This window comes from Heloderma suspectum, chromosome 3 (assembly GCF_057233095.1).
Source record: "Heloderma suspectum isolate Gila_16-S chromosome 3, 16-S_ref, whole genome shotgun sequence".
In the NCBI taxonomy this organism is placed as follows: Eukaryota; Metazoa; Chordata; class Lepidosauria; order Squamata; family Helodermatidae; genus Heloderma; species Heloderma suspectum.
Genome location: NC_139460.1, coordinates 258,798,892 through 258,815,451, shown reverse-complemented (window position 1 = coordinate 258,815,451; position 16,560 = coordinate 258,798,892). Strand labels below are relative to the sequence as shown.

General features: G+C 44.6%; 2 protein-coding genes across 8 annotated transcripts in view; one reads left to right on the top strand and one right to left on the bottom strand.

Annotated features, from left to right (window-relative positions):
* ARL3 (ARF like GTPase 3) overlaps positions 1 to 5,696 on the bottom strand; it is a 75,688-nt gene extending 69,992 nt beyond the window's left edge. Inside the window, exon 1 of the mRNA XM_084846452.1 lies at positions 5,656 to 5,696. Within this exon, the coding sequence (XP_084702578.1) occupies positions 5,656 to 5,658 (3 nt within the window). The 5' untranslated portion in view covers positions 5,659 to 5,696. The remainder of the gene's footprint in view (positions 1 to 5,655) is intronic.
* Positions 1 to 16,560, top strand: part of SFXN2 (sideroflexin 2) — a 70,887-nt gene that overhangs the window by 19,389 nt on the left and 34,938 nt on the right. For 2 of the 7 annotated variants that reach the window (XR_014789501.1, XM_084846447.1), the window contains exons 1-4: positions 5,951 to 6,028; positions 9,924 to 10,039; positions 15,517 to 15,672; positions 16,299 to 16,469. Coding sequence is in view for 6 of the 7 variants with exons in the window: in XM_084846447.1 (XP_084702573.1) it covers positions 15,521 to 15,672; positions 16,299 to 16,469 (323 nt within the window). In the remaining variant the exon portion in view is untranslated. The other 5 variants (XM_084846450.1, XM_084846449.1, XM_084846451.1 and 2 more) reach the window with 5 other exon arrangements.

Genomic DNA, 16,560 nt, shown 5'->3' with positions numbered 1-16,560 from the left:
GCTCTATACAGTCAGTAAAAACAAGACCTGGAGCTGACTGTGGCTCAGATCATGAGCTGCTTCTTGCAAAATTTCGGCTTAAATTGAAGAACGTAGGGAAAACCACTAAACCATTCAGGTATGACCTAAATCATATCCCTTATGAATATACAGTGGAGGTGAGGAATAGATTTCAGGGATTAGACCTGATAGACAGAGTGCCTGAGGAACTATGGACGGAGGTCTGTAACATTGTTCAGGAGGCAGCAACGAAATCCATCCCAAAGAAAAAGAAATGCAAGAAAGCCAAGTGGCTGTCTGATGAGGCTTTACAAGTAGCTGAGGAAAGAAGGGAAGTGAAAAGCAAGGGAGAAAGGGAAGATATACCCAACTGAATGCAGATTTCCAGAGAATAGCAAGGAGAGACAAGAAGGCCTTCTTAAATTAACAATGCAAAGAAACCGAAGAAAACAAAAGAATGGGAAAGACTAGAGATCTCTTCAAGAAAACTGGAGATCTCAGGGGAATGTTTTGTGCAAAGACGGGCATGATAAAGGACAAAGAAGGCAGGGACCTAACAAAAGCAGATGAGATTAAGAAGAGGTGGAAAGAATACACAGAAGAACTATACAGGAAAGATCTGAATGTCCCTGATAGCCATGATAGTGTGCTCACTGAACTTGAGCCGGACATCCTAGAGAAAAACGTCAAGTGGGCCTTAGGAAGCATTACTAACAACAAAGCTAGCAGACATGACAGTATTCCAGCTGAGCTATTTAAAATCCTAAAAGATGATGCTGTTAAAGTGCTGCACTCAATATACCAACAAATTTGGAACACTCAGCAATGGCCACAAGACTGGAAAAGGTCAGTTTACATTCCAATTCCAAAGAAGGGCAACGCCAAAGAGTGTTCAAACTACCGTACAATTGCGCTCATTTCACATGCCAGCAAGGTGATGCTCAAAATCCTACAAGCTAGGCTTCAGCAGTATGTGAACCGAGAACTACCGGAAGTACAAGCTGGGTTTCGAAGAGGCAGAGGAACTAGAGATCAAATCACCAACATTCGCTGGATCATGGAGAAAGCAAGAGAATTCCAGAAAAACGTCTATTTCTGCTTCATTGACTACGCTAAAGCCTTTGATTGTGTGGATCACAACAAACTGTGGCAAATTCTTAAAGAGATGGGAGTACTAGACCACCTTACCTGTCTCCTCAGAAACCTGTACGAGGGTCAAGAAGCAACAGGAAGAACCGGACATGGAACAACCGGGTGGTTCAAAATTGGGAAAGGAGTACAACAAGGATGCATATTGTTGCCCTGCTTATTTAATTTATATGCAGAGTACATCATGAGAAACGCCGGCTTGGATGAATCACAGGTCGGAATTAAGATTGCCGGGAGAATTATCAACAACCTCAGATACGCAGACGATACCACCCTAATGGCAGAAAGCGAAGAGGATCTAAACAGCCTCTTGTTGAGGGTGAAAGTGGAGAGTGCAAAAGCTGGTTTGAAACTCAACATTAAAAAAACTAAAATCATGGCATCTAGCCCCATCACTTCCTGGCATATAGAAGGGGAAGAAATGGAAGCAGTGACAGATTTTATTTTCTTGGGCTCCGAGATCACCGCAGACGGTGACTGTAGCCATGAAATTAAAAGACGCTTGCTCCTTGGGAGGAAAGCTATGGCACACCTACACAGCATAGTAAGAAGCAGAGACATCACCTTGCTGACAAAGGTCTGTATAATCAAAGCTATGGTTTTCCCAGTAGCAACGAATGGCTGTAAGAGGTGGACTATAAGGAAGGCTGAGCGCCAAAGAATCGATGCTTTCGAACTGTGGTGCTGGAGAAGACTCTTACGAGTCCCCTGGACTGCAAGGAGGTCAAATCAGTCAATCCTAAAGGAAATCAACCCTGACTGCTCATTGGAAGGACAGATACTGAACCTGAAGCTCAAATATTTTGGCCTCCTAATGCGAAGAGAAAAGTCACTGGAAAAGACCCTGATGCTGGGAAAGATTGAAGGCAAAAGGAGAAGGGGACGGCAGAGGATGAGATGGCTAGATAGTATCACTGATGCAATGAATATGGACTTGAGCATACTCCGGGAGAGAGAGCAGGACAGGAAGGCCTGGCGTGCTATGGTCCATGGGGTCACGAAGAGTCGGACACGACTGAACAACAACAACAATATCCAGAGAGACAGCTGTATTGTTATTGCTGCAACAGACTAAGGGATGCTTCGCACAATCACAGAGGGAGTAATAAGCCATGGTAGCTTATTTCCTCCTCTGCTCGTGCCGAGGGGATTAGCATAATTACCCTTGGCAGCACAGCTTGTTGTGTCATCTGAACCTGGTCAAGGTAGCTTGTTAGCCCATAGGTTCTGGGTTCCTTGTTACCCATGGCAACAAGCCACCCTGGATGGGTTTGCATGACATGAGAAGCTGTGCTGCTGAGGGTAATTATGCTACTCCCTCCCGGCATGCAACAAGCATGCGTGGAGAAAGCAATAAGCCACCATGGCTTATTTCCCCCTCTGTGATCATGTGAATCCAGTCAATGAGTTGTGTAGAACAAATACATTATAGCAGAAGCTTAGGGAGACAGGGGTTGCAAGCACTGAGGTTAGAGGGAAATGAAATGCAAGAAGTACAGACTATGGCAATTACATTAAAGCTCAAGTTGATGATAAAACAAACATCCTGGCATTGGTATGCTGATTAACACCTGTAGTGGGATAAAAACTTGTTATCTTATTTCAGGCTAGAGCTGATTCAGCAATTTAATGTTGGAGTCTCCCTTGGAAGTTCCTTTGTTTAAGAATGGCAACTTTAAAGTCATTAACAGTGTGTCCTAGGAGGCTGAAATATCTTCCCACTGGTTTCTGAATACTGCCCTTTCTGATATCGGATTTGTGTCCATTTATTCTTTTGCTAATATATATATGTGTATACATTCCTAATATGGTGATGCTGAAAGCTGCAGCTATTTTATTTGTTGTCTGTCATGAGACTGTTAAAAGAACAGAAACCCTATCAGAAAAAGATGGCAATCTTGTGTTTCTTACACCAAGGTGCAAACCCAATGACCACACTTTTCTTGTATGCTTTGACTGGCAATGAAATAGATGAATGCATAGGTGTTTTAAAGTATCACTGGTAGCACAGCAGTTAGGATCCATCAAAAAGAAATACGCCAGTTCACACCTTAGAGCAGGGGTGCGGAACCTCTTTCAGCTCGAGGGCTGAATTCTACTCTGGAGATGCTCTTGGGGGCCACATTCCGGTGGTAGTCAGGGCTCAAGGCAAAATGGGGCAAGGCCAAAATACCCCCAACACCAGCATATTTTACTTTAAAGCTCTTACAGCCAGTAACTAAGCCTTAGGAGAAACATTTAAACATGGGCAAAAAAAACTGCACAAAAGCTAGGAAACCATGCAACAATTAGTGTTTGGGGGGGATAGTGGTGTAACATTAAACATTCACCATTCTACCCACACAATTCATATATCTCAAACTATCCAAATGATCAATACAACTGGATCTTAAGCAAAATGAAAGCTTTGTATATGAGCAGCACAACTGCAAGCCCTTTAACAAATCCAATGTATCCTTCTTCTTAATCTCTTAAAACCACTTCTTATTTATGTTCTAGCCCAAGCACACTGGTGTTTCACTGGTGTTTGCTGAGGTAAATACTTCAGTGTAAAGGAGAAATGTGTATTCTTCAAACATACAATGGGCCTGTACTAGAGAGCTGTGGCTACTGGCCAGTCAAGCTGGTCTTAAGTCCAGACATGCTGTATGTCACTACCACACACAAGACATCAAAGACACCACTGCTTTCCAGCTTTACACCTTTCTGTCTCACCGTCCACACTTACTGCAAATGGCAATGGGAGACACAAAGGAACAATAGAGGGACTGTTAGTGGGCAGCTTTTTCACCCACCCTCTAATCCAGGGGTGCAGAATCTCAGGCCCAGGGTCCCAATTCAACCCTCCTTGGGTCCCAATTCAACCCTCCTTGGGTCCCAATCCTCCCCTCCAGGAGTCTCTAGATGGCCCCTCCCCCTTTCCCCCAACTACCAATCGTTTGGTGGTTTCCCATTTTGTGCAGTTTTTTCCTCATTCGAAAAGGCTGAAATGCCTCTCCTAAGATTTAGTTACTGGTAGTAAGAGCTTTAAACTAAAATATGCTGGTATTTTTAGCCCCACCCCTTCAGACTCATCCACCACTGGAACACAGCCCCCCAAAGCTTTTCTAAAATAGAATTCAGCCCTCGGGCTAAAAGAGGTTATACACCCCTATTCCATGCTATCTTGGATTATCCATAAACTAGCAAAGAAACTGCCGGTATAAGGAGCCATCAATCCTCCCTTTTCATGTTTGTTTTACCTCTTTATTAAAAATATTTTAAAACTGCCTTTGAGGGTGGAAACATCTCTGGTCTCTTTCTGTTTTCCTGCCTATCTTGATGCCATTGGGATTATCTTTGGCAGTAGTCCTGTGTGGGCAGAGGACTCATGAGCCCTCTGGCTCCCACGGATTTTGCTCAGCCTTCCCCAAACTGGTAGACTCCAGATGTGTTGGACTACAACTCCTATCATCCCTTACCAGCATGAGGGGTCATCTGGCTGTGGATACGGGAGTCCAACACATCTGGCAGGGGGCAGGTTGGGGAAGGCTAGCTTATCTGCTCTGATGTGATAAAGAGGCAAGCCTGCCCAGACATGTGAGTGCTTTAAAATGTTAAAATCTGAATTCTATATGAAATGAAACCACTTTTGTATCTGGAAATACATCATGGGCTTTTGAATAACACTTTATGGGTGCATAAGAGTGAAACGATTTCAGAGCCTTTCTGAAGGAAGGAACAGATAACACTTGCTGTTTATCAGGTAAGGAAGTAGATACACACAGTCAATAGAAGATCTGTGACCACCAGAGTCAAAAAATGCTGCAATATGTCCTCCTCTTGTTAACGTTTAAAGACAACTATCAAAATATATTTGAATTTCTGTGGGAAAACCCTGGGAGTCCACATGACCCACTTCCTCTTCTAAAATGGGTCATTTCAGCACCATGACAATCTACCCACTGCACCCTACTCTTCCCTCCCACAGGCTGAGCCCCCCACTCATAACCCGACATCACCTTGTTGCCACGTGTCCCTAACAGATTTTTAAGGCATCACTCCTTGAACGACCACATTTCAATCCTACAGAAGATTATAATCTGATATGATCAGGTAAACGAGGAAAAACGTTTTATAATTATTTACATAAATGAATGAGCCCTGATTTCAGACTCCGACAGCTCCAGAGCACAGTAGCTAACATGTAATGTTCAAATACTACAGCGATCGACGGGTCCCCGTTCTCGAAATCTTTCTCTGGTAGCGCCAAGCTTCTCTCTACGACCACCATCCTGGGCGGTTCCTTCAGCACCAGGTACACGACTCACGCCCCTCCCCTAAATCAGGCCCTCTCCTCATCCATCCCTTTAGCATAGCCTCCCCCTTTGCACTATGCCACACCGATCCCGCAGAACGGACCCCATCACCATCGATCAGCAGTAGGAATGTGGTGAGGGGGAGGCACCGCACTCCTCCCGTCCCGTCCCCTACCCTCCCTGGCCCCCCTCCCAATCCCGCACTCACCATCCTCTACGCGGCTCCTGGTTACCATGGGCAACTGCGTCATGCGCGCGCGCGCGCGCGCGCACTAAATTCCTCCTACGTAGAACGTCAGCCCCGAGTACGCTCCAGACGGCCGAAAGCGAAGGCCCGGGACTGGACGCGAGAAGCCCCGCCCACTCTCCTTTAAATAAATAAATAATTTCCCTCAAATGCTGCTGCTTTGACTGGCGCATGCGGGCTGGGGGGAGGGGTCGGCGCGTTCTTCGTCGCCTCTCATTGGCTGGGAAGGGCCACGCGTCCCAGGTATGTGGGGGGGGGAAGCTACCCATGTGCAACTAGAAAAGTAGAGGTGTGTGCGGGCATGTACCGTTGGGAGGTACTTGGTGGACTGCAGGTAGGAGCTTGAGGAGTGAGGGCTGTCCGTCTGAGAGGGTGCAATCGGAATGCAGGACGGTGGGAGGGAAGGAAAGATGTGGCAGGCACTGTTTTAGCTGTAAAGCTGGCTCTAAGGAGGCCTTTCCAACCTGGTGCCCTCCAGATACGTTGGACTACAATTCCCAGCATCCCCAGCCATCTATATTGGGGAAGCCTGCTCTAAGTGTTCCTGACAGCCCAGGTTGGGAGAATAGTCCTAGGCAGTTTTTGTACCACTGGGTGGTGAGGCTATTAAAAGGAAGCAGAGTTACTGTATTGAAATAGGAACCCTACTTTTGAAAGGCAGTAAGTGGGGATGCCAGTGGTGCCTTCAGGACAGGACTTTGGGGCAGAAGGCTTGGTGGCCGCTCAGCAAAATTAGCAAGAGAACCCCCAATTGCAGCAGAGCTGGCCTTTGCTGTTTTGAAGTAAGTGGTGCATATGAAGAGGCAAGACCATGAAATCCAGAGTCCGTAGCACTGCTAGGTCCAGAGGCTACCATTACCCAACTGCACCTGGGGAGGAGGCTGTAGCAGTTTAGCCTTATGGTGAGGAGTTTTTGTAATGCAAATGGGTATGGAGGGGGAGGGCTGAAAAAGCAAAGGCAAGCATGGGGTGCTAAATTCATTGATGTGAGAGTAGAGCCTCTGAAGTGGTTGAAGATCTTGGGTGCACAGTGGCCTACCATATGCTTCAGAGGAGCTCACAAGCAGCACATGATGGGGACAGGTATCCCCTGTTATTTTCCCTCACATTTGATACTTAGAGGTATATACCTTCTGAGCATGGAGGTTTGATTTTGCTGTTCTAGCTAATGGGCTTGTTCTTTTTTAATACACCGAGTCCTCTTTAAAAGCCATTAAACTAGTATGCACCACTGCAACTTGTGACAAGCAATTCCACCTTTATTTTATTTATATCCCATCTTCCTTCCATAAAGATAGTATAGGTGGGTTTCTCCAATGGTTGCCCATGCAGGCAGTGGCCAGACCCAGACCTGCATAATCAAGCTTCAGCAAAGTTTCTGTGTCAGGCGGTGCCCTAAGATTATGTGTGTTTAGCTGTGTGTAGACTGAAGTAATACTACTTTTTGTTTGTCCTTCATCAACTGCCATTCAGTTTCATTGGATCAGCCAAGTTCTAGTGCAGTGTGTGTTGTGTATGTGGGGGGTGGGGGGGATGTGACACTGACAGAGTTGATATGGCAATACAGAACATTTAGTTGCTCAGGAAGCTTAATAATTTGCAGTCTAGCTTTTGTGAGGGAAGGGAAAGCTGTTAGTTTAGCTGGGATTATAACCCCACACAGGTGGTGGGTTAGGACTAAGAAGAGGCCTGAGTTGTAGAGAAGCAAAAAGACAAGATGACCCGAAGCAATAAGACTGAAGAAAGGTTGCAGCAAAATAGACTGAGAAAGAGGTATCTGGAGGAAGGGTAGATAGTGGGAATGGGCAGAGAAAAATTGCGCGCACACACACGCACCTTCTGCCCCTGCTGCAATGAGCCAGCGTAGCTATGGATGTGGCAGATGCTGTGCCACAGATTTGCTCCCCTCCCCCAGTATGTAGGATTGCTCTGTGAATTGATGTTTTCAGTAAGCTTTCCACTGTGATACGAAGTATCTTTCTTAGGTGGTCTCAGCCAATCAAGGCCTTATCTAAAAGTGTTTGCACAGTTATATTTTCTCTCCAAATATTTGCACTTACCTTTTTTTCTGTAATGAGGAATTTGGGGAGATGTTTCAGCAACACATTCCAGTTTGCTTGAATTTTACTATCCTAAGTACTTTGGTATTGCTACTTCAGTTGTCCTTGACTCCAGATCATTTATTTATAATAAAATGTATTAATCATGATTGTTTAAAGAGCAATACGAGGCAATTTATGAGCATGTTAAAAGGCACTGGTCCCCGATACAGATCATTGTAGGATGTCAGTGTTTACTGGCTTCCATTGTGAAAACTATTTATTACCACCTCCTTATGTTTTTTTCATCCACTTACTAATCTATAAAAGGGCCTGCATTCCATGATTGCTGAGTTTTCCCAGAAGCCCAGTCCAGATATACAGTGTTTACCAGATCAGCGTTGTCTACGTGTGTGTTGACTTTCTCAAAGAATTCTAAAAGTTTGGTGAGGCAAAAACTTCTTTTGCAGGAACGAGGCTGATTCTTTTTCTCCAAGGTGTATGAGAGGTTAGCTAATCTGAAACAACCAAGTCAGGGATGCTAGATGAGCAGAGCAATTCAAGGGTGGGGGCGACAGGGACATTTTGGGTGGATGATCACCCACTTTCAGAGCACTACTGGCTCACTCTGAGCAGGGTAGGAGGTGGGGAGGTTGTTTTTTTTTTGCTGGATTTTTGCTTTTTTTCAGTTTCCCTCCCAAGAATACCTATATCAGCCTGGAGTTGGCTGGATAGGGGTTGTGTCAAGAAAGCAAGGGATTTTTTAGATCCAGTCAATCCAAGCCCCCCCCCCAACGCCCCCCCCCCCCATCACCAGTGGTACTCCTATGCTGGCAGAGATTTCCTGCTGGCTGGAGTTCTCTGCCCCATTTTATTCACACACACAGGCATGCGCGTGCGCGCGCGCGCACACACACACCATCCCCACAAGGCCTGTCTGGTGGGGGTTAGGATTGCTCTCTTTGGTATTATGATTGAAGAAGAGGAGACTCTTCAGCAAATAATAGAGTGTTTGCCCAAAGACCATGTTAAGTGAACAAGTAAGATATGCCAGGCTGACTCAAACCAGTGGCCCAGTTGGTCTGACCAGTCTCATCCTGTGTTTTTGATGATAGTCCTCCAGAGAGGACTCTGAAAAATGCTGCAGAATTGTAGCACAATCATTTTGTATATGGCAAGGAAACAGCCTGTTGCTGACTGCATAGACCATCAGACATAGAAGACTGAAGGGCAATGAAATGTAGATCGTGTTGAAAATGTATATATGCAAAAGGCCCTAACGTAACACTTAATTTGCTGTTAATCACTCCTAGATTCTGCTGGCCTAATGCTTAGGAACATCTGGAAAGGGGTTGCACACTCTAACCAAGTTAGTGGATATTGAAGGAGCCATATATGAAGAATGAGCAAAGAAAATGTAGTGGAATTCATGAGAAGCATTGAACTCAAGGGGATTTCCAATGAGGCTGAAGTGGTGTTGCATTGTGTTACAACTGGGGAGATGAATGCATTGCAGCTCAGGGTGCACATAGATAAAAGCAATTCAGCTTGTTCTGCTTTAGGGTGAGCTCTGCCTTCTCCCCTCCCCTCTGTCTTTCCCCCTCTAATGACAAGCATACCTGGCTCTGAATCTAACATTGATCCAGGCAGCTTTGGGGTTAAAAACAAAATAGTCCAGGCACCTCGCATGTTTATGCAGTTAGATGTTTTTTCAGTACTTAAAAAGAGAAAAGCCAATCTTTTTCTGCTTGTGACGCTGCTCCAGGCAGGGGAGGGGGGAGTGATGTCATGATTATCACAAGCGCCAGCCAATCAGCACAGTGGCTTCTGATGGAAACGGGAAGAGCCAGTTGGTCCTGAGCACGATTCCTTGAGGAAAGTTGTACATCTGGCCAAAAAGGTTGTGAGTGCAGATCCACAGTGGGCTTGCCACTCAAATTTGGTACATCTGCACATACCTTAAATAGCTTCTGATGGAAACGGGAAGAGCCAGTTGGTCCTGAGCATGATTCCTTGAGGAAAGTTGTACATCTGGCCAAAAAGGTTGTGAGTGCAGATCCACAGTGGGCTTGCCACTCAAATTTGGTACATCTGCACATACCTTAAATGGCAACCTGAAAGAAGGGATTGTGGTGCAATAAGCATGGTTGAAAGGCAGTGACCTGCTTGTGGCTTTTGTATGCATTTCAGGTGCCTTAAAGCCTATCCTCACAGTCAGTTATTCCAGGGCACAGAAGAGTCACCCTTGATTGACTGGAATTCTTACTTGGCTCCACCTTCCACTTTGAATTTTGAGACTGCACCAGGTACTGTCCACACACTCAAGCACTATCTTTTCTTCCTTTGGTGGCTGCAAGGCTGCTTGTAAAAATGAAAGTGGAGACACGCCCACCCCAGGATGCTGATTCTGCATCCAGTGCTGAACTTTATCCAAAATGCCTGTACATACGTGGTGGTGTGGTGCTATCCATTGCAGGCCGATCCATTCTTGTGGGGACATCTGTAAAATAGGGTTTGGTGTTGCTGAGGAAGCTCATATCTAGTGGAAGATGTAGTACACTCAGCATCACACACAGACGAATGCTGGAGCTGGTGTTGCAAACCAGGAATATTTTATTTATTAAATGTATTAATCGCCCATCTGGCTGGTCACCCAGCCACTCTGGGCAATGTACAACAATAAAACAGTTCAAAACAATAAAATTCAACATTAAAAACATCACATTTCTAAAATTACCCTAACCCACCCCAAATGCCTGCCTGAACAACCACGTTTTTAATGTGTGGCGGAAGCTCTTCCCTATACTCTCCTTTAGAGTTTTGATCCCGAGTCCCCTCTATAAAATTGAGATTAGAATCTGCACAGCCAGATTTTTGCTTGCAGTAAAGGACTTCTCTTTTTTCCAGTGTTTCTCTCCACTAAGTGCTTTTAAAAATGTAAATGTAATACGAACAATTGTGCGTTCTTGTTTTTTGCTTCTAATTTTTTGCATCTAAAAGGTAATCAACACTTCTTTTTTGTTGCTTCCAACATCTACCAAGCTCTCCTGCTTACAGTCCCCAGCCCAAAGCCCCTGTAATTGTTCTTAAACACTTCTGTTTATTTCAGGAGGCTCTAGGCCAGGCCCCAGTTCTAGATGACAATCTTGCACTTAACAGAGGATGCTGTCTATTAACAGAAGGAGTTGAATATTTATGCAGATGTCAAGGGCAGTGCATGGCTATATACATTTAATTCTGTTTTGTCTTAGCTATGCCTTTGGAGACCTAATTATTCTGTAACCACAAGGGTAATACATACGCTTGCTGAGCAAGATAACTTTGCTTAAGCTGCCAGTCAAAGACTGTACACATCTTGACTGTTAATGAGGATTTTAAAAAATCATGGATAGCTTTCATTTTCACATTCTCTTCTGTCCTGCCTGCCACCACTCAGATTAGAGCAAGGTTTTTAACAAGTCTCACACAACTATGGTATGAGAGTGTTAGGAGAAATCCAGAACCTTAAAGTCAGATGTAGCTTAGATTATTCCAAGTGGGAGAGATTTTTACTTCTTTTTCTGTAACAGTGAAATGAACTTTGGTTCACAGATACCTTCTAGCATTCTTGACTTTACTGCTGCTTTATTATGACCCTTCTAACCACTTTAAAAAGACGACCAACGATTTCCCACCCTGTCTCATCTGTCTCTTTTCTTAATTTATGCACCATGGAGCAACCTGTGTTTAAGATGCTGAACCGGGGTAGAAAAAAGGCCTTATTTTCCATCATTACATAGCACTCAGAATCCTTGTATTATTCATTCTCACAACATTATGTGGGGCAAATCTATTATTACTCCCATATACTGCAAGTAGAGAAATGAGGCTCTCAGTTTTATCCAAATCCATTGAGCAAGTTGATCAGTCAACTAGGGTGGAACAGAAGCTCTTGGTGGACCCTGCTTAGTTTACTGTGTGTTCATTTCTGCTTCAAAAATAGTTCTTCTCTTTGGTCAAAAAAAGATGTACATTACCTTATGTCTCCAGTTGCTTTGAGAACTTAATTTAGTGGGAAAGCAGCTACTACACTTACAGAATTAAACAAGCTTTTGGATGATGACTTCTTCACACATTCTTGGCTGGATAACTCATTTGTCATGAAACCATTGAGTCCAGTAATGTGTGAACTACTGAACGGGTTATGCTGTCACCACAGAATCATATGAACAGAAAGGATTTTAACTGAGGTTGCAGTCCTTTACCCGTTTATCTGGGAGTAAGCCCCATTGAAATTAATACGGCTTGTGTCAGAGTAGACATGTGTAGAATTACACTGTAAGACCACCTTCCCCAACCTGGTGTCCTCCAGGTGTTTTAGACTACAACTCCCAGACTTCCTGACCACTGGCCATGCTGACTGGGGCTGATGGGAGATGTAGTCAAAAACATCTGGATGGCACCAGTTTGAGGAAGGCTGCTGTAAGAGAGAGCATGAGAATTTTAGGAGAAACTATTTTAGTTTATGTGATGATAGATCATGATGGTCTCTGCCATTAACGTATTATGTTTCCATGGATTCCCTCACGAACATCTTCTTATTCTGCTATGTACATAATGGGGAGAGAGGGGAAGCATATGTGTGCGTGCACACGTATACATTGCCAAAACAATAACACCTTTCAAATCACAGGTTATGAAGCTTACCTAGAACTGCAACAGAATTTTCTGTGAAGTATGAACAAAATGGGCAAGCCTTCACTCCCTCAGCCGACCTCATGGCAAATGCAAAACCACAAAGCATTGCTTCCAATGAAGTGGACAGGTTCACATGATCATGGAGAGAAAATAAGCCACCGTGGCTTATTTTCCTTCCCCGTGCGTGGCAGTCGCAGGCTGCCTAAGTAGCATAATTACCCTTGCCGGGCATGAATTGTCGTGACATCCAAACCCAATGAGGGTGGGTGGCTGGGGTGGTTTACAAACTATCCTGAAACAACTACCTCATCTTTGCTGAGTTTGGACGTCACAAGGAGCCATGCCTGGCAAGGGTAATTATGCTAATTAGGCAGCTCACGACCGCCAGGAGCAGGGAGGGAAAATAAGCCATCATAGCTAATTTTCCCTCCATGATCGTGTGAACCCGGTCAGTGTGCCTTTCATAACTGAGTAAGCTTGAATTTCCAACTAGCAATGAGTTCATTGTTTTCTGCAGTGGGTTTCGTTGTTACTGTAGGGGTATTTTTAAGTGCTGAGTAACCCACTGATTATATTCTTCTCTTCCCCTGCTTCACATTTTGTTCTGAATGTTTTTGTCTGAGAGTGCTTCTAGTGGGGAAAGAGTCCATCTAACTTTCTTTTACAATGTAATGTCTTAGGAGCTTTGTTGCACAGTTAGCTTAAACTGTTCTTACGATAAGTTTCCTTCGGATCAACCCAAAAAAGCGCTGCTGTGGCACACAGTAGGCAAATATTCAAGCTTGTATTGTTAGAGTGCACAGTTATGCATTATTTGTTTCTATCCCTGTGATGAAAGAAAATGGGTGGTTTGTCCCTAGGACCGAGCGAAGAAAGCCCTTCCACTTTTGCAGGTCCATCTGTGGGCTGTGAACTTGTGAATGGCTTTTCCTTAAACTCCCTCGACCTTCCCTCCCCACCCCCCACAATGATGCTACATCACTTTTTTTGTGGAGACAGCACATAGAATCACTACTGCTACCGTTGCTTGCAGTGGTGGCAAAATAATTGCATCGTATGTTACAATAGCCTCTTCTAGCATGCCATCTTCAGAAATGAACAACACCCAGCCAGAGAAACGCGAGGTATAAATTGCACTGGCGCTCTTTACCTGAATGCTGTGTCAGTGCAGGGAGGAGGAGTGGTGGCCTATAAGTATACCCCACATTTCCAGTGCTACTAGCATTCCCCAAACCCACCTGACAGCATAGGCCCTTAAGAAAAGGTATTCTCAGGATGTTCCACCAGTCGTCGGCATTTTCAGGACTTTAAAAAGCGCCCATCTGTGAGTACCCTTTTTATAATGGAAACAGTAGTTGTTCAACAGCAACAAGGGATTAAATACAGCTGTAAAAGCCAAGATAAGATAACAAAGACATCTGCATCAATGTAGTTCCCAATGCATTTTAAGTCTGGATGTAAGAGTAATACTTCATAGTGGCTTGTAGGTTTTAAGTTGTAATAGGTATTTAAACTGTTGTTGTTTCTTAGGAGATGTATTTATTACTTATTTGTTACATTATAACCCACCTTTTCCTCCAAGGAGCCCCAAGGTGACATACATGATCCATTTTATCCTCATAACAACCCTGTGAGGTAGGTTAGGCTGAGAGTCAGCAACTGTCCAAAGTCAACTAGTGAGCTTCAAGGCTGATAGTGGACCTGAACCCGGGTGTCCCCAATCCCAGTCCAATACTGTTTCTACGACACAGCACTGGGTTTCAAATAATGTCAATTCTTTTTTAAAGATTCTTTTATACTATATGTTTTTCAATTACCGTTGATAAAGAGGCATTCTCAACACGTGTCAGATACTGCAAAGCATTGGTGCAGCTGTCTATCTGAACTGTATTTGTTCCTAAGACCTCCAGATATACAGTGGTGTATTAATGGCAGTGGCAGACTATTTGCATAGGTGCTGGCTGCTGATTATGCTCAGCCCGAATACTGCACTGATTCTAAGCAGGGGTGCTGTCTATATTTTAACAGAGTGTACATAGCACATCTTTGGAATGTGTAGCAATTATCTTAGCAGAGACTGTATTGCAGATTCTGTCCATGCTGAGGGCACACAGTGGGGACAACAGGGCAATAAAATGTCCCACCCCCTCCATGCATAGTATTTTTCTGTGGCTGAACATTCACTGTGTGACCCAGTTCATGCCAAAGTTCATAGCATGAACAAACAAATTGTGTAAGTTAGCAGAAGGTCTTTACAGGGTGGGATTCACACAAAATTCCTGACTTATTTTCAGTAGCGTGTTAGTTGCATTGCCTTTCAGCATTGCCTATGTAAAGTGTCTCATCTTTGGATCGTGAGCCAGTCTTGTATCTCATATGGTCTCCCACATTATCCAGCTCCAGAGAACAGCTCCCTTGGAATACCCTTGATTTTTCTGGTCTCCCCCTTCCCACCGCCACTAGGACTAAACTCCCAAGCTAGTTTATAGCCTAGATGCCCTTGCACAATAAACCCTGCATCTACCTATCTCTCAAACTAGTTACCCAAAATTCACCCTGCAGTTACTTACAATGGGCTTTGATTCCATTCAAATCTAATGGTTTCATTTTTCAAGCATATCTTGAATACTCTCTTCTTTGTATATTTCAATATTACTGATTCCTAATTCATAGAACTTGACAGCAAGTCCATTCCCTTACATAAAAAAATATTTTAGTCACCCGAGTCCTGTTTTGGTAATGAAAGTTGTAACTCGTGTTCCTAGCAAGTTGTCTGTATATGCATTGGTCCCTCCTCCTCACCCCCACCCCTGGGGGATCATATGCTGGCTGGGAGATGCTGGAAGCTTTAGTCCAACACATCTGGATGGCACCAAGTTGGGGAAATCTGTGTTAGAGAGTATGCAGCAGCTGTATTTTCCTCCAGACGTATTGGCTTACAACTCCCATGATTCCCTACTGTTCGCTATGCTGGCTAGGGCTGATGGAAATTGTAGGCCAAAACATGATGGGAATTGTAGGCCAAAACATCAAGTTGCCCATCCCTGGCATATAGAGCTATGGAACTAATCTGTGAATTGTCCTTTCTGCCTTTCTCATTCTGCAGTGAAATGACAGCAAAGTTTAATATCGATGCCCCTTGCTGGGACCAGAACACTTTTATGGGGCGTGTAAAGCACTTTTTTAATATCACAGACCCCAGGACGCTGCTGGTGTCAGAGCATGAGTTGGATTCGGCAAAGGCCTTGGTGGAGAGCTGCAGGTAGCTAGCTGAGAGACTGTTGAGTGGTTAAAAAAAAAAAAAAAGCATTTGGGACCCTTGCGAATTCCAAGAGTGCCCTTTATCCAGTTTGATTAATAACATCTGTGGGGGATGTCCTAACACCACTATTGGATGGTGATGTCGGTACGCATTTTTGAAGGCATTCTTGGGGTGCGGAACCTCCAGCCTGCGGGCCTAATCTGGCCTGCGGAGGTTCCACATCTGGCCCATGGATCCTCCTTAGGTTCCTCCAGGACACGGGGCTTGAGATTGGAGATAACAGCGGGGATGTGGGCAGCAGGGGACTCAGCCAGTGCTGGGATGAGAGGCCACATGAAGTCAGGGACTAGACCATATTCCAACCCCATCCTGGAGAAAGCTGACCCTTTCAAGAAGGGAAACCCTCCTGAACAGAAGGATTTCTCTGCCCTGGCTGTGCTCCTAGCCTCACACAACAGATTTGGATGCTCTTAAGGAACCCCGGTCTGCAAGCATATTTGCTCCTAGGGAGAGCTTCTCCTAGATCACCAGTCCATAACTTATGGGGAGTGGGTGCTGTTCAGCTGGGAGGGACAAAATTATTAGAAAGATGGAGCTGGACTGTTAATTCTTTTTTGTGCCTGTAGGGCAGGCACGGTGCCCCCAGGAACCAACGAGGAGCAGCTTTTCTATGCCAAGAAGCTTTATGACTCGGCTTTCCACCCTGACTCAGGAGAGAAGATGAATTTGATAGGGAGGATGTCATTCCAAGTCCCTGGGGGAATGGCCATCACAGGCTTCATGCTGCAGTTTTACAGGTATGGAGGAGTGGTTTTGCTGGGCTTTTGTTGATGCTTTTTTATCTCTTCTGCTGCCATGGTGAGGCTGTTTTGTTTGTGTTACAGAATA